General features: G+C 41.0%; 1 protein-coding gene across 1 annotated transcript; it reads left to right on the forward strand.

Moving 5' to 3' along the window:
- The first annotated feature begins 11,226 nt into the window (after positions 1-11,226).
- Positions 11,227-25,411, forward strand: cysltr3 (cysteinyl leukotriene receptor 3). Its single transcript, XM_017708384.2, has 2 exons — positions 11,227-11,434; positions 20,331-25,411. Exons 1-2 carry the CDS (start codon positions 11,428-11,430, stop codon positions 21,422-21,424), a joined length of 1,101 nt encoding a protein of 366 aa, XP_017563873.1. The 5' UTR covers positions 11,227-11,427; the 3' UTR covers positions 21,425-25,411.
- Positions 25,412-25,680: the final 269 nt, after the last annotated feature.

Genomic DNA, 25,680 nt, shown 5'->3' on the forward strand with positions numbered 1-25,680 from the left:
TCTGCTTCTCACAATCCAAATAATCCAAAGACATTTAGTGGTCAGTCCATCGTTCAGCTTCTTTGTTTGATGTGTCCGTCTCCTTTTCTCAGTGAGGTTCTTCTTGACAGCTACACATCCTTTCAGACCCTTAGCGCTGAGTGGTCTTACAGTGGAAGGATGGACAGAAACACCTGTGGATGTTTTCAGATCTGAAGCAGCTTGGTTTTCTCCTCTCTCTCAAAGATGAGAGCTTTAAGTGCTGTTTATCTGATGGGGGCAGTTTTGATGTCTGCCAGGTCTTGCATGGTTGTTAGGAGTCCCGTTTTCTGTATATTTTGATCATGTTTCAAGTCTAGTTTTGACAACTCTTGTTTTTTTCACTTACTTTCTCCACCCTTATACAAATTATCCCTTGAAAGTGAATAACTAAGGGCCGTTTTGACTGGAAATCGAATAAATGAAGGATGGGCTATAACTGTCTAACACCTTGCTGCTTTATTCAGCCTATAATTTGTACACACCTGATATCCGAGTGAGAATTTTAGAAGTAAAGATCCAAGTTTGCTGATAAATCCTTATATTAGACACAGTGAGATCAGTTTTACATGTATTCACAGACATCATGGTGTGTATGTATATTGTATATGATGTCAATGTCACAAAATGTTTACTAATTCTAAATTTGTCATATTTGAAAAAAATATGTATTGTAGGTTATTAACTATCACTTTTAATACTTGGTACTTTTTTTATACTTATTACTTTTAATACTTAATACTTAGTACTCAAGATCAAGGAATTTTGATGCTAGACTTCCACTATTTTACAACCCCAATTCCAATGAAGTTGGGACGTTGTGTAAAACATAAATGAAAACAGAATACGATGATTTGCAAATCCTTTTCAACCTATATTCAATTGAATACACTACAAAGACAAGATATTTAATGTTCAAATGGATAAACTTTATGGTTTTTTGCAAATATTCACTCATTTTGAATTTGATGCCTGCAACACGTTCCAAACAAGTTGGGACAGGGGCAAGACTGGGAAAGTTGAGGAATGCTCAAAAAACACCTGTTTGGAACATTCCACAGGTGAACAGGTTAATTGGAAACATTTGAGTGTCATGATTGGGTATAAAGGGAGCATCCCTGAAAGGCTCAGTCGTTCACAAGCATGGACGTGGCGAGGTTCACCACTTTGTGAACAACTGCGTGAGCAAATAGTCCAACAGTTTAAGAACAACATTTCTCAATGTGCAATTGCAAGGAATTTAGGGATTTCATCATCTACAGTCCATAATATCATCAAAAGATTCAGAGAATCTGGAGAAATCTCTGCAAGTAAGCAGCAAGGCAGAAAACCAACATTGAATGCCCGTGACCTTTGATCCCTCAGGCGGCACTGCATTAAAAACCGACATCATTCTGTAACGGATATTCCCACATGGGCTCAGGAACACTTCAGAAAACCACTGTCAGTGAACTCAGTTCGTCGCTCCATCTACAAGTGCAAGTTAAAACTCTGCCATGCAAAGCGAAGCCACATATCAACACCACCCAGAAACGCCGCCGGCTTCTCTGGGCCCGAGCTCATCTGAGATGGACTGACACAAAGTGGAAAAGTGTCCTGTGGTCTGACGAGTCCACATTTCAAATTGTTTATGGAAATCATGGACATCGTGTCCTCCAGGCCAAAGAGGAAAAGGACTGTCTGGATTGTTATCAGCGCAAAGTTCAAAAGCCAGCATCTCTGATGGTGTGGGGGGGGGTGTGTTAGTGCCCATGGCAGGGGTAAATTGCACATCTGTGAAGGCTCCATTAATGCTGAAAGGTACATGCAGGTTTTGGAGCAACATCTGCTGCCATCCAAGCAATGTCTTTTTCAGGGACGTCCTGCTTATTTCAGCAAGACAATGCCAAGCCACATTCCCATATGCCCCTGTCCCAACTTCTTTGGAACGTGTTGCAGGCATCAAATTCAAAATGAGTGAATATTTGCAAAAAACAATAAAGTTTATCCATTTAACATTAAATGTCTTTGTAGTGTATTCAGTTGAATATAGGTTGAAAAGGATTTGCAAATCATCGTATTCTGTTTTTATTTATGTTTTACACAACGTCCCAACTTCATTGGAATTGGGGTTGTACATGAAATTGCTTCTGTTTCCTGTTTATTGAACTTGATTGATTAGACAAAAGGAGGAAAAGAGGGAGTCCCCGGTTAAAAAGTTCACATCTTTCATGTTTTGGGTTCTTCCAGTGTTTTGTTTGAATGTTGACAAGATTATAATTACATTTAGTGTAAGATTTACAGTCCTCCTCGTTTTCTCATGATCATCCCTTTTTCCAGCCAATTTCAGCTCTGTTTTCTGTTTCTGCATCATTTCAGGAAGAAGTCTCCGTTGGGAGAGCAACTTGGCTGACCGCATCTGTGTTTTGTTGAGCGACCGGCTCCTTCACTTGGACAGTGGTCTTGAATTCAAGGTGCCAAAGTTGCCTGCACCAGCAAGAAATATGTTCTTTCATTTGAGGAGGGGAAGCATGCATGAACAGTTTAATTTAGGTGGTCGTCTTGATGCAATATGATGCAATAGAATATGTCACTGTATGCTTCGTCTCCAAATACGATGCCAGTAAATCTGACTGAGCCACTTTCAAAGGCTGTCATCTCTAAGTTATGGCAGTGATCCCATCATAATTTACATGTAGGAAAGTATGCATCTGACTGTATGAGATATTTTCCATCGTGTAACCTTTCTGTTATGCTGGTAGATCATTGTCAGCAGTTGGTAAAAGTTTGTTCCAGAACTTTGCAGGCAGAGTATAATGTGAGCATTTGATTATGAATATATACTATCATACCATAAATCTTACCACATATGATGTACTATATGTAATATACCTTAAATCTTACCATATATGATGTACCATATGTACCATACTGTAAATCTAACCACATATGATGTAACATATGTACTATAATGTAAATCTTACCACATATGATGTACTATATGTACCGTACCATAAATCTTACCACATATGACGTACCATATGTACCATACCGTAAATCTAACCATATGTGATGTACTGTATGTACCACACCATAAATCTTACGATATATGATGTACCACACCGTAAATCTTACGATATATGATGTACCACACCATAAATCTTATCATATATGATGTACCATACATACCATACTGTAAATCTTACCATATATGGCCCTGTTGTTTGTGTCCTCTGTGAACTGCACCATGGCTGGCATGTTCTGGAAGTTGCAATGGCAGTTATTTCACATTTCTTCTCTAGAACTCATTTTTCTTTAGTTCATTTCTTTCTCTTGGCTGCTGTTAGGTTCTCCAGTTGACCTATTTGCTGCAGACTGGCACACAAACCATGATGTGCTTTTAAGATACACTAGATTGTTGATTTTGTTCTGCTAAATGCTTACTGCGCGATGGTTATGATTTTTGGTGCTCAGTTTTCTTGCTTTTCTTTATGTTGGCGTACACATTCAGACTCTAAAACGCACTAAATTCATAAGAATGATGGTATTGTGTTTATCACTGTTTACTGCAGTAACTTTTATGCCACATATGCCACATTGCCACATGAACAAACACATCCACAGAGAAATGCAACCTCAAATTATGTATTTCTATCTCAGTGACAAACAGAAATCATACTTCATTTATTTAATTTGGAGTCAAAATGGCCATTTAGTACAATGTATTCATTTCCAGGAGATATTTCTGAGGATTTGGACCCAAAAGAAAAACATTTGCAAATCAAACGAAGCTGCTGATGTTCTCAGAACAATGGAATGACCACGCTCCAGTACAGACCTCAACATTGCTGAATGTGTGAGATTACTAGCCACGAAGTGCCAGATAGACCACACAAACTGTGGGGTTGCGAGTGCTAAGGCGCAGTGCCTATTCTCTGTTGAATCACTCAGTAAACAGTTCCAAACTGCCTCTGGAAGCAACATCAGCAAAAGAACTGCACATTAGAAGCCTTATGAAATGGGTTTCCATAGCCAAGCAGCTGCACACAAGCCTAAGATCAAAATCTCAATATACACAATACAAGCATCTGATGGAGTAATGTAAACACGCCACCACTGGACTCTGGAGCAGTGGAAAGACCAGTGGTAGACCACTCTGTCAGTCTGATGAGTTTAGGTTTGGCGAATGCCAGTAGGATGTTACCTGCCTGACTGCATTGTGCCAACTGTAAAGTTTGGTAGAGGAGGGATAATGATATGGGGTTGTTTTCAGGAGTTGGCCTAGATCCCTTAGTTCCAGTGAAGGGAAATCTTAATGCTTCAGCAGACCAAGACATTTTGGACTATTCTATGCTTCCAACTTTGTGGGAACAGTTTGGGGAAGAACCTTTTGTGTTCCAGCATGACTGAGCCCAAGTACACAAAGCAAGGTCCATAAAGGCCTGGCTGGGTGTGTTTGGTGTGGAAGAACCTGACTGGCCTGCACAGAGCCCTCCATGTTGACTAGAAACTAAATAAATGAAATGAATTGCACAGTACAGTATGTCTCTGTATATTTAAGCCTAACTGGCGATTTAACTTAAACTTACACTTGGATGATACTGTAAATTGTTTTTCACAGAGAAAACATTGTAATTATTGACATGAGATAAACTATATATTTATAAAAGTTGCAACTATTTATTTTCTGTTTATATATTATCTTTATATACACACTGGGTGCACACGTCTGTTTATGTTCCTCTACTTATGTCTGCATCTCTGCATACATATTGTAAATATCTATGCATGCATGATGTATGTTTTGTGTGCATCTGTATACACAGACTATGCCTATGTACACACATGCTGCACCATCTATTAATGTATGCATGCACTTATACTGTATGCAATCATTGGCATGCATATGCAGTCGTGGGCTGGAGGTTAGGGAACCAGCCTTGTAACCGGAAGGTCACTGGTTCGATCGCCTGAGCTGACAGGATGTAACTGAGGTGCCCTTGAGCAAGACACCTAACCCCCAACTGCTCCCCAGGTACTGCAGATAAGGCTGCTTTGGGCAAGTGTGCTCACTGCCCCCTAGTGTGTGTCTTAACTAGTGTGTATGTGGTGTTTCACTGCTTGGATGGGTTAGATTGCAGGGGTGAGGTTTAATGGTAAAATGTATCTCCTGTTTGGATCCATGTATATGTACTTTTGCTTATGCAATCAGCATCTATCATGTACATAAGCAAATTGCCTGCATCTACTGTAAATGTGCAAAAACGTCCTGTATGCATTTGTTTATCTGAGCATCTGTAACTGTATAAACACCCAACTAAAGGTGCCCTGTAATCAGGCTTATGAAAAAGGCCATTGAAGCCTGACATGCCATGTGCACCAGGATCATCAGTCAATTGTACATCAGTGGTGGCACAAGCAGTTAAAGATTACCAGACATCATTGAAAACATAAACACCTTTCAGTTACTCTCAGAGTTTGGATTCATAATGAGCAAGTGTGTAAATATTATATATTGTTTGTATATGTATAGTCAGAGGTGAGTAGTAACTATTTCCAACTTAGTCATTAACATTTAGAGACTAATTCCTTATTTATGTTGAATTTTATCATGTTATGTCAGACAGATGCTGGGTGTATTAAGACATTCCACTGCAGCTCCATAGAAAGCTACTTAAAGAGGAGCTCGACTGATTTTTCAAAAGTAAAAGTAACAGTCACTCAGAGAATAAACAAAGTGGATGTAAACAGTGTCATTCAGAGTGATTTAATGTCAAATGGTTCATTGTAGAAAAACGCACTTGCTCAGATTTATTTACAGTGGTGGTGATAGGACCCAGGAGTCACAATATCAACAATTTTCACATTTTATTTATTACCCAAAACCACCAGTGAATCTAAACATGGATGTAATATTGATGAAAGGAAAATAATGGGAAATCTTTTAAAAAATATAATTTTTGGGGACGAGTTTGCCTCACAATGCCCCCATCATCGTTAAACAATGTTTCAGATATCAGGCAGCATATGCAGAATGCGCTGCAAAAACGATCTCTTGGCAAGTAAAATGATCTCAAGTGTAGCTAATATACACTATATGGACAAAAGTATTGGGATACCTACACATCATACCTACAGGACCTTTATGTCATCTTATTATAAATCCATAGGCATTAATATGGAGTTGATCCCCTATTTGCAGCTATGACAGCTTCCCCTCTTCTGGGAAGCTTTCTACAAGATTTTGGAGAGTGTCTGTGGAATATTTGCCCATTCATCCAGAAGAGCATTTGTGAGGTCAGACACTGATGTTGGACGAGAAGGCCTGGCTCGCAGTCTCCACTCTAGTTCCTCCTAAAGGTGTTCAATGGCGTTGAGGTCAGGGCTCCATGAGGGCCAGTCAAGTTTTTCCACACCAAACTCATCCAGCCAGGCCTTTATGGACCTTGCTTTGTGTACTGGGACTCAGTCATGCTGGAACAGAAAAGGGTCTTCTCCAAATTTCCCACAACGTTGAATACATACAATTGTCCAAAATGTTGAATCAGGTCTGTTGAATCATTAACGTTAAGAGCTCCCTTCACTGAAACTAGGCCAGCCCCTGAAAACAACTCCATAGCATCATCCCTCCTCCACCAAACTTTATAGTGGCCACAGTCCAGTCAGGCAGGTAATGTCCTGGCATTTGCCAAACCCAGACTCGTCCATCAGACTGACAGATAAAGGCGTGATTCATCACTCCACAGAATACATTTACACTGCTCCAGAGTCCAGTGACAGCACTTTACACCACTCCATCTGATACTTGGCATTGTGCTTGTTGATGTAAGGCTTGCATGCAGCTGCTCGGCTATGGAAACCCTGCCATGAAGCTCCTGATGCTCAGTTTTTGTGCTGATGTTAATGCCAGAGGAGGCTTGAACTCAGTTATTGATCAGCGTTTGTGTCTTTTATGCTCTATGCTCCTCAGCATGCGTTGACCTGCTTTGTAACTTGTAACCTGGTCTGACACTTCATGGCTGAATTACTGTGGTTCCTAAACGCTTTGACTTTTCAATAATACCACTCACAGTTGATTGTGGAATATCCAGCGATGGCATCCTATTACAGCACCACACTCGATGTGGCAATGACACTGAATTAAACACCTGAATTCAATAATTAAGATGTGTGCCCCAATACTTTTGTCTATATATTGTATCTAATAATTGGATAGTTTTTCCTATTTCAAGCACATTTCCTACAACAAGCATAGTTATCTGCCAATAAAGTGGGATAGTTTTACTTAGAAGACATGAAAAATGTCTAGATATAGGGCAAATAATCTGCATGTAACGATCTCAAAATAACAAATATTGGAATTATTGACTAGGTTTAACATAATTTCACTTGCCAATATGCCATTTTTTGCAGTATGATCTGGACATCTGTCTATGACTATTACTGTGAATGATTCTGGTTAAGTAGGTTTCACAGGAACAAAGCATTTCACATCAAAGCACTGAATGACTTTCTTTGCATCTTAATAATTGGTTTATGCAGAAATATTGTGAAATCATTCCCTTTTAAGTAGTTCTTTGCCTTGCTACTTTCATACTTCTACTCAAGCTGTTACTTGCCCCAATAGAAAAGCCAGCATTAACCAGCATGTCTGCTCACCAGCAGCAGAAACGATGGAAGGTGTTATGCTGGTCAGCAAAACATGTTGTGTTTTGGAAGCTGGTAAGCTGGCCAACCAGATTGCAGGGGTGAGGTTTAATGGTAAAATGTATCTCCTGTTTGGATCCATGTATATGTACTTTTGCTTATGCAATCAGCATCTATCATGTACATAAGCAAATTGCCTGCATCTACTGTATATGTGCAAAAACGTCCTGTATGCATTTGTTTATCTGAGCATCTGTAGCTGTATAAACACCCAACTAAAGGTGCCCTGTAATCAGGCTTATGAAAAAGGCCATTGAAGCATGACATGCCATGTGCACCAGGATCATCAGTCAATTGTACATCAGTGGTGGCACAAGCAGTTAAAGATTACCAGACATCATTGAAAACATAAACACCTTTCAGTTACTCTCAGAGTTTGGATTCATAATGAGCAAGTGTGTAAATATTATATATTGTTTGTATATGTATAGTCAGAGGTGAGTAGTAACTATTTCCAACTTAGTCATTAACATTTAGAGACTAATTCCTTATTTATGTTGAATTTTATCATGTTATGTCAGACAGATGCTGGGTGTATTAAGACATTCCACTGCAGCTCCATAGAAAGCTACTTAAAGAGGAGCTCGACTGATTTTTCAAAAGTAAAAGTAACAGTCACTCAGAGAATAAACAAAGTGGATGTAAACAGTGTCATTCAGAGTGATTTAATGTCAAATGGTTCATTGTAGAAAAACGCACTTGCTCAGATTTATTTACAGTGGTGGTGATAGGACCCAGGAGTCACAATATCAACAATTTTCACATTTTATTTATTACCCAAAACCACCAGTGAATCTAAACATGGATGTAATATTGATGAAAGGAAAATAATGGGAAATCTTTTAAAAAATATAATTTTTGGGGACGAGTTTGCCTCACAATGCCCCCATCATCGTTAAACAATGTTTCAGATATCAGGCAGCATATGCAGAATGCGCTGCAAAAACGATCTCTTGGCAAGTAAAATGATCTGTTACTTGCCCCAATAGAAAAGCCAGCATTAACCAGCATGTCTGCTCACCAGCAGCAGAAACGATGGAAGGTGTTATGCTGGTCAGCAAAACATGTTGTGTTTTGGAAGCTGGTAAGCTGGCCAACCAGCATGACCACACTGGGTGACCAGCTAAACCAGCACCAAACCTGCCAACACTCTGCTAAAAAAAGTCATCAAAAACATTTAAAATATCCTGGTGCTGGTCAGTGCTCAGTAATGCTGTTTTGTGTTTTCCTAAAGGTGTTGATATCACAGTGTGACTCGGGGGACTCCAGATACATTTGATGGGTTTCTAATAAGATCTAAAGGTGTCAGGTAAGTAACTGTTCACTAAAGGTAAAGGGGAGAGCTTTCTCATACAAAGCCCCCCAGCTTTGGAATAATCTTCCTGTTAATATTTGGGACTCAGACACAGCCTCAGTCTTTAAGTCTAGGCTAAAAACTTACTTGTACAGTCAAGCCTTTGGTGATTAGTCTTCCCTGTCAGATCTAGACCTGCTGGAGTCTCTGCTGCTCTGTTATACTGTAATCTGTGGTCAGCCACTCTTTACAGAACTGACTCTGTGAATAGCTGAATAGCTGCCCATCTTGTGCGTCTGATGCTGTCAGCTGTCTGCATAATCATAAACTAATCAAATTAACCAGTGCCCACCTGTTTTTCCCGCTTTGTACTATAATACTTTATACTAACAATGTTTGCTGTCCGGTGTTGACCAGAGGAGGATGGGTTCCTCTTCTGAGTCTTGGTTCCTCTCAAAGTTTCATCCTGTTTTAGGGAGTTTTCCTTGCCACTGTCGCCAGTGGCTTGTTCATGGGGGCTCGGACCCGGATTTTTCTTTCTCCTTCTGTAATACTGATTGTTCTGTCAAGCTGCTTTGTGACATCACTTGTTGTAAACAGCACTATATAAATACATTTTGCTTGCTTGCATTAAGCCCATTCCCATTAGAGCAGCCCTAGACCAGCTGTGCTGTTTTTTCAGCAGGTTGGAAAGATACTTTTACTTTTTTCTTGCGTCTGTATTTCACTAAAGTAACAATACTTTCACTGGTGTATGAGTTTGGGCTAAAAATAATAAAATAAAGAGTAAAATGTGACTGAGTAAAAGGAACATTACCTTCCAAATTACAGTTGCAAGTATATTAAGTAACAGAATCATCACTGAAAATACTCAGAAATCAGACAAAACACTGTGCAGCCAGTACAAATGAGGTATTGGTGAGTTCATGTACATTATACCCCAACCAGGCAGTGGACCTACATGTCTTCTGAGTTTGTATATCACTGCTGTTGGAACAAAACCTCATGTCTCCATTTTTACCGTTTTTCAGTTTATGACATCATTTGAAAATGCCTGATGCTCTTTCCATTGTGTGTGAATTTCATAATGAATGGACCAAAAGAAATGGCCCAAAATTACTTGGACAAAAAGCCTGGTTCCATTGACTTACATTAAAAGTAAAGTATGTTTATTCCTTCTCGTGTAAAATGATCATTTTGGAGATACAAGGTTTTGCTCCTAATATGTATATATGGTGAAATAGTCTTAAAGCGGAAAGAAGTACGTTTTATTTGTTCTATTTTGCCTTAGAACGCCCTTCATGTATCCCTCCACCATGAACACGTTAAAATAAACGGATTAAAATATGTTTTAGGCCAGGTCATGAACTTAAATAACTTTCTGTGAGGAAGCTTTAGAGGTGGACGTCTGGTTCCCATCCCCACCACAGTGGTGAATGATTCAGACCCAGTGAATTTCTCAAGCCTGTTTACATCTCAAACATGCACTTATGCAGAAACTTTGAATAATCGGTGGCATTCCCCTTTAAAACTTTAAAAGGCTTGACCCTGTGGGCTGTTTGGGCTGCGGTGCTGAATGCAGTGCTTCATGCCTTTTCGCCAAAGAAAGGGGAGGAAAAGGGAGGAAAGGGAGGAAAGGGAAGGAAAGGAAAGGAAAGGAAAGGGGAGGAAAGGAAAGGAAAGGAAAGGGGGAAAGTGGAGGAAAGAAAAGGAAAGTGGAGGAAAGGAAAGGAAAGGAAAGGGGAGGAAAGGGGAGGAAACGAAAGGAAAGGAAAGGAAAGGAAAGGGAGGAAAGGGGAGGAAAGGGGAGGAAAGGAAAGGAAAGGGAGGAAAGGGGAGGAAAGGGGAGGAAAGGAAAGGAAAGGAAAGGAAAGGGGAGGAAAGGAAAGGAAAGGGAGGAAAGGGGAGGAAAGGAAAGGAAAGGGGAGGAAAGGAAAGGAAAGGAAAGGGGAGGGAAGGGGAGGAAAGGGGCGGGAAGGGGAGGAAAGGAAACGAAAGGAAAGATGAGGAAAGGGGAGGGAAGGGGAGGGAAGGGGAGGAAAGGGGCGGGAAGGGGAGGAAAGGAAACGAAAGGAAAGGGGAGGGAAGGGGAGGAAAGGGGCGGGAAGGGGAGGAAAGGAAACGAAAGGAAAGATGAGGAAAGGGGAGGGAAGGGGAGGGAAGGGGCGGGCCGCTGGTAAAATACCGCGCTTCCAGCGAAGAGTCTGAGAACCGGTCCGTCACTGTTCGTGACAGCTGCTCGCGCTGAGGAGCTTCCCCCTCACCGGTGATGGAGGAGCCGCACGCGCTCGCCTCTTTCGAGAAGGAAATGACCACTTGTGTTTTTGACGCCCTGGATATCCAGGGTCACTGACCGGTCACTGTCAGGCTGCGTAAGGTGCTTGCTTTCCGCGTGAACGTGCGTGCTGCTGTGAAGAGACCCGGAGAGGATGAGCGGTGAGTGAGACTCTCGTGATTATGTAGCACCTATAAATTCACTAGTGAAAGTCAGAAGTGGTGAAATTTCGCCTTCATTCTAGGAACGAGCACGTTTTGCGTGTTTTGAATGTCACAACTGGTCCTTATTTGCTTATTGGCAGCTATTTGAATGCATTTCGACCCCACTGTTTACAGAAGAGCAGCGCTGAAAACTCAGATTTCCATACGATTTGCATTCGAGGGCGAAGAGGAACACAAACACAGACTTTCAGCCTAATCTAACCGTCACTCTCACTGCAGAGCCGAGAATAGAGACTCTGTGCTCAGGTACTAAAGCCAAGCAGTGAAAAGGCAACTCCACCGAATTTCCAAAATTTCTGGACAGTGTAAACTTAAATGAGTCGACTACTGAAAAATAAGCATGCAAACTCTTTGCCTTGAAAAAAAAAAGATAACCAAGGCTGGTTCAAGCTTAAATAGTTTTAGATTTAAATTATAGTCAGAGGTGTAGCCAAGGGTTGGCCACCCTGGAATGAGGCATGGTCACCCTTCATCACCCTTCCATCATCAGTCACCTGCCATTAATGAAGCATCAGTTATGCTTTATGGTGAAAATCTACCAACAGTGTAGTTACCAGTCAGTTATAAGAGTCTGAAGTCGCTGCTTTTTGCATGTCTTGCTTGATGAAGGCTAACAGGTGAGTGAATGTGCTCTGGCTGCCCTCAGCAGTGCTGCTCTGTAAGCTACATTATGAAATAGGCTGTTTGCTGGCAAAATCCATAGATGACTTAATTAATCCCAGATTAAGATTAAGAGACCCTTATTAGTCATACAATGGGGAAACGTCTCCTCCACATTTAACCCATCCATGCAGTGACACACCACATACACTAGGGGCAGTGCGGAGCGGTGGGCAGCCCTATCCGCAGCACCCAGGGAGCATTTGAGGGTTAGGTGCTGTGCTCAGGGGCACGTACTGTCGACCTTCCAGTCACAGGGCTGGTTCCCTAACCTCCAGCCCATGACTGCCCCCAAAAGCCACGATCCCAACATGGAGCTCGAACCCACAACCCTGAGATTAAGCGTCTCATGCGCTACCGACTGAGCTTGGTGGTTGGTACAGCAGCACAAAGTTAAGAGCAAAACGAGCAAAAGTATTGCCGCGTGCTAGTATACAGTAGAAGTAAAGATATGTAATAAAGTATATTAAAACTACCATAAATAAATGCATTGACATGTGTTAAGTATCAAGAAATTGGTCAGTTCTAATAGTTTATCATGCTTATACATTTCTTTTTAGTTTAATTCAAGCGTGCGTTGTAGGTTCCCTTGTTCGTTGCTGTCTGGTGAACTCTCTCGTCATTAGACTCATGTAGAACTGTAGTGAATGCAGCCTGTATGAATGAGCCTCCGTGGCCTGTGTGTGTGTGAAGTGTTGTTTCTGTTAAAGTCAATGTTGTTGGCATTTATTTGGTTCGAATACTTCACCTCATCATGAATGACTAAAATATGTCACATCACCACAGTTTTGTCTGTTGGTTTACACACACATTACCTAAGCCGTTTCTCCTGCTGGGCTGGAAGGGTGGAGGGGGTTGGGGAAGCTGGAGCCTATCCCAGGCACTCATTGATGGGAAGGCAGGAAAAACACAGGACAGGCTGCCAGTCCAGCTCAGTGCAGACACACTGGCATATACATTTACCCACACATTCACACCTAGGGGCAAATTAGTACCTCCAATCAGCTTGACTGCATGTCTATGGAAGCCAGAGCACCCACACAGACACGGGGTGAACATGCAAACTCCACACAGAAAGAACCCTGGTTGCCCAGCCTTTCAGTTTACTTATGTTTTAATGTTTATTCATGTGGAAATGATTGACAGATTTACTTGTGTAGACAATATTTTATGTCATATTAATACAGCAGCACTTACTCTCACACACACACACACACACACACACACATTTTCTAAGCCGCTTCTCCCTCAGGGTCGCGGGGGGGTGCTGGAGCTTATTCCAGCGGTCATCGGGCGGAAGGCAGGATAAACCCTGGACAGGTCGCCAGTCCATCGCAGGGGACTGACTTACTGACTTACTTATTTTATTTTATTTATTTAGTTAGTTAGTTAGTTAGTTAGTTTGTTTATTTGTTTGTTTGTTCGTTCATTCATTCATTCATTCGGGGTGGCCGTTAGCCTAGCGCTAGGAGAAGCGAGCCGTCAACCAAAAGGATGCAGGTTTAAATCCCACGACTGACTTGGTATACCTGGTCGTGCCCCTGGGTGAGGCACCTAACCCACTGCCTCAGGCTCCGCTGCTCTGCTGGTGATGCTGTGCTGTTCCCAGATTGGGCATAGTAAGGCAGCAAAATGACACATTTTCCTTGTAGGACCAATAAAGTGCATAACATTTAATGTTTTCTTCAGTGTGTCGCCCCCAGTCCCCAATTAAATATCTAGGTCTTACCTGGCCAGCCCACTCTAAAAGTTCTTGCTACACCCCTTGGTGTAATTACTGTCTAATTTTTTTAGTGAGTCACACTTCTTCAGCAAGTAAGGCTGACTCAGACAGCCCAATGATTATAAATAGTTTGTCAAGCTGGCAGTGCTCTACTTTTTCAAGTCCTGCTTACCCTTGATTTAGTTAACCTGAATCAAATATCTTGTAATGTATTAGCATCAATTAAAACATTATTATTTATTGTTTATCTATTATGTTAAATGGACTGTTTATGACAGTAACTAGTAAATGGCTTAGAAAAGACTAGTCACCCTTTTCGGAAGACTCTAATAGCATATTTGCCACTCTGTTAGCTGTCATTGTGATGGGCTGAACTGATAAACCTGAACATAAACACCACCATGGTGAAAAGCTTGAGAGTTTGCTATGACACAAAAATAACATTTTGCAGGTAGAGTTGTATTTATAAATTGGAAAAAGTTAAGTAACCAACAAAACGCCTAAAAATGCTGGGAAGCTGGTTGGACGAAAGACTGTTCAGTCTATAGGACTTCACATTAACTGACCTTAACTAGATTAATCCCAGAACCTAAGACATCCATCCATCCATCCATTTTCTAAGCCGCTTCTCCGTCAGGGTCGCGGGGGGGAGCTGGAGCCTATCCCAGCAGTCTTCGGGCGGAAGGCAGGATACACCCTGGACAGGTCGCCAGTCCATCGCAGGGCAGACACACAGACACAGACAGTCACTCACACCTAGGCAATTTAGCACGTCCAGTTGGCCTGACTGCATGTCTTTGGACTGTGGGAGGAAACCAGAGAACCCGGAGGAAACCCACGCAGACACGGGGAGAACATGCAAACTCCACACAGAGAGGACCCTGGTCACCCGGCCGGGGAATCGAACCCAGGCCCTCCTTGCTGTGAGGCGACAGCGCTACCCACCACGCCACCGTGCCGCCCAACCTAAGACATTACAAAAGAAATAGTGTTACTAGACTTTGTATTAGTGGTTTTAGCAAATGAGGACCGCCAAAAAACGTTGGTGCATTCGTAATGTTTTACAGTGGAGAGTTCGTTTTTTAAGATGTAAATGTAGTCATTCAAAGTGGTTTGGTGTGAAATGCTCCGTTCTAGAGAAACTCACAGTCAGAGCTGCTCACAGTGGTGGTGATAGGAACCAGACATCTGTAGAGCTTAATGCCTCTAAAAGCTCCTGCACAGGAGGTTATTATACGAAATGGGTACACATATGCTGCCTGTTGTCTGAGACATTGTTTTACAATAGATATGGGATGAAGCCTTGGCCTAAAAATATTAGCCAGAAGTACCCAAAGAACGTTTTTTAGATTTACAGCTGTTGTACCATTCTCAACATTACATATCGCTGCTGTCAGAAGAAAACATTGTATCCTCATTTTTTTGTCGTTTTTCAGTTTTGTTTGTAATTTGAAAAGGCCCATTGTCCTTTACATTGCATGTAAATATCATGATGAATGGACCAAAAGAAACAGCCCAAAATTACTTGGAAAAACCACCTGGTTCCATTGACTTACACTAAAAGCAAAGAATGTTTTTTCCTTCTCCTGTAAAGTTCCCATTTTGCACGAGGTTTTGTTCTGACAGCAGCGATATAAAGCATCAGAAGACGTGTGTAGGTTCACTGATAGCTTAGCAAATGGAGTAGTGAATAAAATGCCTGTTTTTGTGATATTGAGAATAGACATGTGATATTGAGACCCCTGGTTCCAAAACCATTGGTACGGTTCTCTGCAAGTGAACCGTTTCACAGCAAACGGCTTGGTTCAATGATCTCAGTCTTCGAATCATGCAGAAATGTTGAAAAATCCTATTTAAAACTGTATTAAATCACCCATATCTTACATTTTCAGACTACATTTCTTTCCCCAACGTGGCTTTATGATTATTTTTAAAACGACCGTTTTCTAACCTCTAAAGAGGCTGTTTTTTTGTTACTGAGCCTTTGAAACTGATGTATGAGCTCTGTTCTGATTGGCTGCTATGTATAGGTGGAATAGATGGAGCTAACTGCTGTAGGCTGAATAGACAGATAAATGTAGGCTAAATGTGTGACATCACAAAAACAATGATTTTAAAAACATGCCAATTTTGTAGCATCCATACATGAACTGTGTGAACTAGGATGTGAAAAGTGTGCTGTGAAACTGTGTTTCCGTAATATATCCAGATCTCTTATTTCAAAAAAGCTTGTTTTTCCATGACACGGATCCTTTAACTGAATCGTGAAACAGTGTCAAGCCAAGCGGCATTCATTTTAAACAGACCGTTTCGAGACCTTTCGAAAAGCAGCTGGTGTGTTTCAGATCGTCATCATATGAGCAGCTTTTTTTGCATGCGTCTGCAGGTTTGCATCCAAATAGGCCTTTGTGTACGTCTAAACTCATGATCCAACACCAACACAAGCTCAGCTACTGCAGCATAAGAAAAACAGCTCTGACACATGTCATTTTATTAAACATTTTAAGACGTGACTGTTACGTCTCCTAGGGGTAAGACGCACAAAGAAGAAACAAGACTGTCCACCTGGACGCCAGACCGAAACAAAACTTAACAAAAAAAATACTAAGAACACATCAAATACAGGTTTGACAGTTTATTCGATGCTTTGCATTTTCCTTGTCATTGAACTTCTTCTCAACAAGCCTCTGAAACAAAAAACAAAACAAAGGAAACATAACTTCAGGGAGACCCAAGGCCCAAAACAACAAACAAAGAGCCTAATAAAAATAAAATAAAATACTAATTTACTTGAACGACTATAAAAATGATGTTTGGATTATGCTTAAATTTAAACATCCACTAAAAATAAATAAGTAATTATAGTTTGGTTCCTGCATGTATCAGAGAAAGAAGCATGTTCCTTTTACCTCAAATATGACCTACACTCTCAGAAAAACAGGTACAAAACAAAATCATGTGCAGGTGTACAGCTAGACACTATAGCCTGTATATGTGCTAGTCATCTTCAAGCCCTTCATCAGTGCCCAGTTGCTGACCACAGAGCCCTGATTAACTGGACTTTATTTTGGCGATGGACCACTCTCAAACTAGCAGTGTCACAGTGTCAACAGCCGTCTTGTGATCAGTAACTAAACGACGAATGGGGTGGGGGCTGATAAACTGTGCAGCAATAGATGAGTTACAGGCTGTAATTGTACACCAGTATAGTGGAGCTATAAGGTAGACAGAGCTCACAAAGGGGTCAGTGAGGGTAAGCGCAAGGTAGATGTTTGTAATAATACAAATGCTGACTCAGTCGAAGTATTACTGGTCCAACCACTGACACCCACAACACCAGTTTAGTAAGCTGGCTTGTCAAAGTGAACTTATTCTTGTTGTTTTTCTTTGGAATGTCTTAGAGCGCTGTTGTTGCAGAGTGTGAGTCAAAAGAACCAAATTCGTTCAAATTTAGTCTTGTTATGAAGATTCAACTACCAAGATTATTATATGCCAAGAAGTATCCAGACTTTGTCTGCTTTAATGAATTTAGCTACTTCATTTCCAAAGAAAAGCAATAGAAATAGCAATAGAATGGGACTCCATACACGTCCAATGCCAAGTGTTGTCTAGAGGGCTATAAAGCCCCCCAGCATTGGGCTGTGAAGCAGAGGAGCTGTGTTCTCAGGAGTGATGGAACTCCATCCAATAACTTTGGGATGAGTTGGTGTTCCAGAAATGATGATCCAACTTCAGAACCCAACCTCACTAATTCACTATGGCTGAATGCAATCAAATCCATTCACTCCAACATCTACTGTAAAGCCTTCCCAAAAGAGTAGAGGCTGTTACAGCAGCAAAACTCCCTATTAATATGATGGATGAGCAGGTGTCCACAAACTTTTGGACATATAGTGTATGTTCATCCCTTGAATTGCTCAGCTTCTCTCAAGCCTTAGGCGTCAGCCTGCCCACTGCCCACTGAAAGCGTTGGGGCTTCACTGACTAAACGCTCTGAATATCGTAGGCGTACCTAGTGAAGGGCCCGTTCAGGTCATGCTTAAGCTATTTTTATAAATGTAACATAGACTGTGTTTATAAATGTTTAGCTCTAAGATAAAACCTTTCAGCTAACACGTCAAAACCAGGTCACTCATGAAAGAGGTCATTTAAGGCAAACGGGGGGCAGCACTGTAGTACAGTCACCATGAAACCAAAGCCTGGATTGCTTCTTACAACTGTTTGTCAGTAAAACACAGCATAGGTGTAACTGACAAAGTGGCTCCAAATACATGTGCAGTCATAGTCAAGAGTTTGGCGCCTCTAGTCAAATTGTTTTTGGAAATGTGTTTTGTTGATTTACCCTCTGATAGACAGTCAAATCCTCACAGCAATAGTTCCAATATTCCCAGAAGAGTTACTGCAGCAAAGAACTCCTCATTAATATGAACGGGTGTCCACAAACTTTTGGACAAATAGTGTATATTTTCCCTGTGAATTGTTCGTTCTCTCAACCTGTAAATGTCGTGTATAATTTATGGCGCTTAATACTCACAGCTCTGGTCCTTCACCTGTTATTTTCATATCTCTGTCATCTTGGAGAGATCCAGTGATAAACACATGGCATTTTTTCCATGCTGAATAAATTATTTAAAAAAAAGAATCATGTCTCAAAGCTGTTCCTGTGATATGACTGCTCATACACAAATGATGGCAAACATACATATACATACACATTGCTGTTGTCGGAAGAAAACCCTGTATCTGTATTTTTGACGTTTTTCAGCTTTTAATGCACTTTACATTGTGTGTAAATTTCATGAAGAATGGACCAAAAGAAAGGAAAGACGTCTGGTTCCATTGACTTACATTAAAAGTACAGTAGGTTTTTTCCTTCTTCTGTAAAATTGCCATTTTGGAGATAAAACGTTTTGCTCCGACAACAGTGACACATACATTAGCTAAGCCACTTATTCTCCTGGGTTGCGGTAACCAATCCCAGTGCTCATTGGGCTGAAGGCCAGTTACACCCTGGACAGGACGCCAGTCCATTACAGGGCAGATATACAGAATTACACATTCACACACATTCACACCTGGGGCATTGATGGCGAGCATGTGAATTGAAATATATATTTTTTGTACTGTACACCCTTTATTTATTTATTTTACGCCCCAGTCAGTACTTTAAGAACAAGTTATTAATTTGTTAGTGTCATACTTTTAACAGACAATTACACAAAAGCTTCAGTGACTAAGCAGAATCTAAACTTTTTCAGTATTTAGTGTGTCACTCTTTATCTTTATTACAGCTTCCATTCTTTTCAGGAGACTCACTTTCAGTTTTTCAGTTCAGCGCTGAGTTGTCTTCTCACAGGGGAAGTCCCATTTTCAATATATTGTTTAATCATTTTTGCACTCCAGTTTTTTCACTTATGATCCTTCGGCTTTTCCCTTTTTATGCAAATAGACTATCAACTAATTTAGGCAAATAGACTATCTTATATCTTATATCTTTGATAAAATGAATAACTTGTACTTACTGGTCGTTTGAATAGAAATGAAATGAGTGATTTTAACAGTGCAGTGTGTGTGTTTGTAGGGACTGGCTAACCTACTCCATTCGTATTATGTGTTACTGCCATAATGATTCATGAACATGAGATCATTGGACCTTGCAATAATGGTCTCTGATGAGACTTAGTGGTGGCTTACTTCCTCGTTCACACACACACACACACACACACACACACACACACACACACACACACACACACACACACATGTTATCTAAGCTGCTTATGCTCCTGGGTCATGGGGTGTGAAGGAGCCTATCCCAGCCTTCACTGGGCGGAAAGCAGGGACGAGTGCCAGCCCATCACAGGACAAACAGACAGACATATCGCTGCTGTCGGAACAAAACCTCTCAAAAATGGTAACTTTACAGGAGAGGGAAAAAAACTACTTTACTTTTGATGTTTCCAAGTCATTTTGGGCCGTTATTTTTGGTTTATTTATTATGAAATTTACACACAATGTAAAGGTCAACAGGCTTTTTCAAATTATGTCAAAAACGGAAAACCAAAAATTGGAAAAAGGATGAAAACGGAGATTCAAGGTTTTGTTCCAACAGCAATGATATACATTCACCCACACACACTCACTCACACCTAGGGGTAATTTAGCATCTACAGTCCACCTGACTGCATGTCTTTGGATTGTGGGAGGAAACCCATGTAGACACAGGGAGACCATGCACCCTCCACACTGGTCGCCAGGCTAGGAAATCAAACCCAGACCCTTCTTACTGTGTGATTTAATAACTATGTTTTATGTCTTGTGGTATAGAGGTCCTTTTGAAGTCCCAGGGTGCCCAAAGAAGTTTGTTGCTGTGACCTAAAATAAGCTTTTTAATATCTAATAAAGCGTTAAATAATATAGGGTTTTAATTCTGTTTGCTTTTCCTTTCAGCTCCTGCTTCAGTGACTCCATGGCCAAATGCCTCGGACTTCACAACATCCCAGCTCAACAAGTCATGTGATAACTGCAGTCATTTCAAATTCATGGCGTACACTGTCACGTACAGTATAGTGTTTCCCGTCGGGCTGCTCAGCAATCTGGTTGCTCTGTATGTGTTCCTGCGACACACCCCCAAGAAGACCGCCAACACCGTATTCATGACTAACCTCGCCATAAGTGATGTTTGTTTCACCTTAACGTTGCCCTTTCGCCTCATCTACTACTTCAGGGAATGCCACTGGGACTTTCTAGATTGGTTGTGTCGCTGGTGTGTCTACTCCTTCTACGTGAACCTCTACACCAGCGTGCTTTTCCTTACGGGTCTAAGTGTGCTGCGCTATATCGCCGTGGTGCACCCCATCCGCAACAAGTCCCTTGTGACGGTGCGGCGGGCCAGTGTGGCATGCTTTGGAATCTGGGTGTTCGTAGCAGTCATGTCCGTCCCTTTCCTCTTGTCAGGGACTCTGAAAGATGGCGAAAAGACACGCTGCTTTGACCCTGGACACAAAAAAAACTGGATGCGGATACTCTACCTCAACTATTTGGCACTCATCTTGGGCTTCCTGATTCCTTTTGTCACCATTCTGGTCTGTTACGGATGCATAATCTGCAAACTGTTTGCAGGTCAGAAAATTCAGAATCACAAGCGGACACACCGGCTGCGCTCTGTGTACCTGATTGCCGTAATCCTGACTACCTTCCTGCTGTGCTTCTTACCGTACCACATTGTCCGCACGGTTCACCTGCATGCCATTGTCTCGAGGAATAACTGTAGGCTGGAGGAGCATCTCCTGAGGGTTCCTGTTCTGACACTTTGTGTTGCAGCTTCCAACAGCTGCCTGAACCCCCTCATGTACTACTTTGCTGGGGAGAGTTTCCGTACATCCTTCCGCAGAGCCTCACGCCGAGGAACGTTTAGCTCCGAGAACAGTTTCCACTTGTCATTCCAGTGGAGGAACAGATCGAGCAGGCAATCGCGACGACAGATGCCAAGCAGTCTACTGGCCCCAGAAAAAAAGCAAAACATTAAGTGTAACAAACAGTGAATGCCACACTGTTCTTCTGAACCCCAACAAAAAGCTGTGATGGACCACATCTCAATGTGAGGACTTGTGTTAAAGATAACAGGCAAGGGTTCAGTGAGTGAATGGACTGATTTACTCTGGATCTTCTTTCCTGAATAAGACTGTAGGGCAGGGGTTTCAAACTACTGGGCCATTTTCCACATCCAGCTCATCACATACTTAGAATTGATCCTAAAATGTTACCTGCACATCTTTTTTTGTAGTTTCTGCAGATAAATATTTACAACTGACGTGTAGGTATGCCTCACCCACCAGACACTGTGACTGGTTAAACAACATAAGCTATATAAAAGTGAAAAACAGAGCGCTGCTCACAGGAGGAACCATTCAAACAAAAACCTGACGCAGTGTGAACGCTGCATACGGAGCAGTCATGGTTAACTAATACAGCTATTACTCTAATTCAGACCAAAAGTTAGTTCAATCTGCCTCTGTGGATTCATACATGAAAAGTGGTAGACAGAGCAAGTAAGAATAAAGAAATGAGAGGAATTATGTAATGAATCCACTGAGAAGTGCTGATTTAACAACAGCACTTCACTCGCATTCAGCATGAAAGATATCAGAGTAAGAGTCCAACATAATGCATAGTTTACTTAATTGACCAACAAAATATTCATTAATATGAATGCTGTCTAACTACTAGAACACCTGTAGAGGTCATTTTGACCATTTGAATTGTACATGTTTATTAATATCACATCAGAGAATAATTGAAAAGTGTATCATTGCAGAAATAATAATAATAATAAATGTGTTTATATGCACTTGAGTAATCAGATAATGTAAAACTCCAGGTCTACATGAGTCAGGCAGTAATCAGATCAGCTTTGCAACTGGCCAATAAACTCACAGAAGAAGACGTGATGTAAACATAATGTAAAACTCAAACTTCATGCCGCAGCTTTTTCATTAAACATTGCACTACTTTCCCTTTATGCTCCAAAAGTGTTTTGTCTCGCGGCAACACTGCATTGCTTATTTCCGGCACCGCCGTCTGTTTTTGCACGTGCACAGACTGAGAAATCGGAAAGAAATCAGAGTAAGAGTCACATGCTCTGAGAAATCTGATCACTGAGCTAAAATCCAGCCTTTTTATCGAATTTCCAGACCTCATTCTGATCTAAGAAATCGGAGGATGCTGTTTACATGACCGATTATGATCAGATTATTAACTGCATGTAAACACACTCAATGACAGTGTTTTCTGTAAGAGAAGCATCGAATTTCAAATGAATTACTTTCACACGGGAACAACAAACATAAAAGCTCCCATCTTCAGCACTGCACTGTATCATAGGCGCTGGTTAAATGTTCTCATCTCATCTTTTTCCAGATCTAGCATCACGTTTAGCATATATTTACAGTCAATCAAAACTAATTTTGATTAACATATTTATTGGGTTCTATACTATAGCGTGTATTGTCTGACCTGTCCTATCTTATTGTTATTGTTTCATTCTGTTCTGGATTGTACCGGGCAAACTGTTTTCTAATTCTTTCCAGATATTTCAAGAAGTAAATGAGAAGCGGCGAGTAGGCTACTGAATAACTGCTAAAGACCTGCTGGAATACTGAAAAAACCAGCCGGCTCACAGGGATTAAAAACAATATATTTTATATGGTCAAAATGATCGTTAATGGCCTTACGAGGTAGAAACACTCTGAACTTTTTGTGCTTTTTAATATTGATCTCATAACAATGTCGGAAAGAATATGCACTAATTTAGGAAAGGTATGGGAGCAGTAGATATGGGGCTGTTATTTGGTAAAGACAATCCCATCTTAAACATTTGAAATGGTCAAAATGACCATCTAGGCCAGGGGTGTCAAATCTATCCACTAAATGGACCATATCTCAATAAATCTGAGGGGCAGCAGTGTTTCATTTATTTGTACATAACATTTTGCTATGACCCTAACTGACCATTGTTTATTTAAAATATGCCAAAACTACAATGGCAAAAAAATAGGCACTGAATACTTAAACTATTCCAAAATCATTTTAATTAAAAAGAAATTGTTTAATATACAATAATAGGCCACATTAGCTGCAGATCACTGTTACACAGTAGGGTTTTTAAATCTGTCTCTTTGCTTGAAACAGACACCTGGCATCTCTTTATTGCCGCTGTCCCATAGATCGTTGTTGAGGAGGGGGTGGGAGCACACATTACGTTGCAGTGCATGCTGTGAAACGGGCTAATATTAATAGAAAATGTAAATAATCTTACAGGCTGAATAGGATTGTGCCACGGGCCTGACTTGGCCCGCAGGCCTTGAGTTTAACACGTGGGATCTAGACATATATGTAAATTTAAATAATAATTTACATGTAATCATTTACAAAGTTGGGTAGAATAAATAGGTAAACTTTATATACTTAAATTCAAACACGGGACACATTTTCCTCCCTTCTCTTTTTCAACTGCCTCCCCCCTTGAAAAAGACCTGGCTTGTGTCAAATGTGAGTTTGAGACCCCTGCTGTAGGGTAACGTATTGCTTTGTGTTGAGCACCTTTTATATTTAAAACAAACAGAAAAGAAAAGGAAAAAAAAGAGCAGTGAAAGTTTGATTTCACCAGATGTCATTTGACTGAAGGTGAAACTTAATATTAATCCTACATGAGATGCAAGTAATTCCAACTCTCCCACATTCTGCTGTAAACCATCGGTGACACATCAATAACATCCGTCTCCATAGCAGTGGCACAGAACAGTTTTCTACTTGCTTGAAGAACCGATGTCAGTTGTAAAATATGATCGTTATATAATCGCTGATGGAAGAAGGCGTAGCCTGCTTCCAGTTTAACAGCCACTTAGCAAAGCGGCTTCCAAATAAGAATGAGGTAAGATATTGATAGGAGGTTGTGCTGAGGACTGTATTGGGCAGTTTCTGACTGACCATCTCCCACCACAGCAATACGGTCATTTACTTTCTTACTGAGAAGTACATCATTTCCATTTCTGTACACATTTTATAGAACATAAGGTCACATTCATGTGTCACCTGGCAGTTTTAGTTAAACCTGTTTGCGTACTGTTTTGGCCCTGAGTCAGATCCCAGTGTGCTTTCCAGTGAAAATGACTCAATACAAAGGCATATTTTGGTGTGTATTTATTTTTTCTACCATTGTCTGGCCATGTTATTATCTAACCCACCTTTTTAGTATGTTTTCTACCAGACCTGGGTGCCTAAAACCTAATACCATAACCATGAGAACACAGTCGAGAACGTCCTGCATAGCCGTCAGTCTCTTTAGGGTCTAAAAACATAAAAAATAGATCAGCTGGCATTAAACTGCCTGGAGCAGATTGTGTGGAATCCATCACCACTCATTATACCAAGGATATGGAACTAGCAGTTATTAGTTATGAGGAACTCCATGCGACACGCTTTCTTGGAGCGCTTCCCAGTAATCATGTTTCCCAGTAATCCTAAGCAGTTGCTTTTTTTTTCATTCACTCCCAATGAGGGAGGATGTGTGGGGCCAAATTCCCAGCTCTAAATAAAGATTAAAAGCTTTCATAGGAAATGTGAGCACAATGAGTATCAATTCAAATTGGAGAACAGAAAACTGTTTGGACTTAATACCTTTACAGGGAAACACATTACGTGACGAATGAGGCTCGTGTTTTGAAGTCATCCGTGTAAGTTTAGAGCAGGGCCAGGTAATCTCTCGTGTTAATCTGCTCTGAAAATGCTTCAGCATGTTGTTTTGTTTTTTCTTCTGTCCATTTGAACTTTTAACACGGGTAGCATCTGTAGCTCATACTAATTTTTGGAGTACATGTGGAATGAATATTAACACCTGTACAGCCATAAGTAAATTCATTCACTCCTGGTCAAAGTGCTTATTTTATTGACTCTCTATATGAAAATAAGTCAACACACAACACACCTAATTAAGTAAGTAAGTGATACTTTTTTAATCCCACAAACGGGGAAATTCCACCTCTGCATTTAACCCATCCGTGAAGTGAAACACCACATACACACTAGTGAACACACACACACTAGGGGGCAGTGAGCACACTTGCCCGGAGCGGTGGGCAGCCCTATCCACGGCGCCCGGGGAGCAGTTGGGGGTTAGGTGTCTTGCTCAAGGACACCTCAGTCATGGACTGTCGACACTGGGGATTGAACCGGCAACCTTCTGGTCACAGGGCCAGATCCCTAACCTCCAGCCCACGACTGCCCCCTAAATGACATTTAT

The sequence above is a fragment of the Pygocentrus nattereri genome, chromosome 26 (assembly GCF_015220715.1).
Source record: "Pygocentrus nattereri isolate fPygNat1 chromosome 26, fPygNat1.pri, whole genome shotgun sequence".
Lineage (NCBI taxonomy): Eukaryota > Metazoa > Chordata > Actinopteri > Characiformes > Serrasalmidae > Pygocentrus > Pygocentrus nattereri.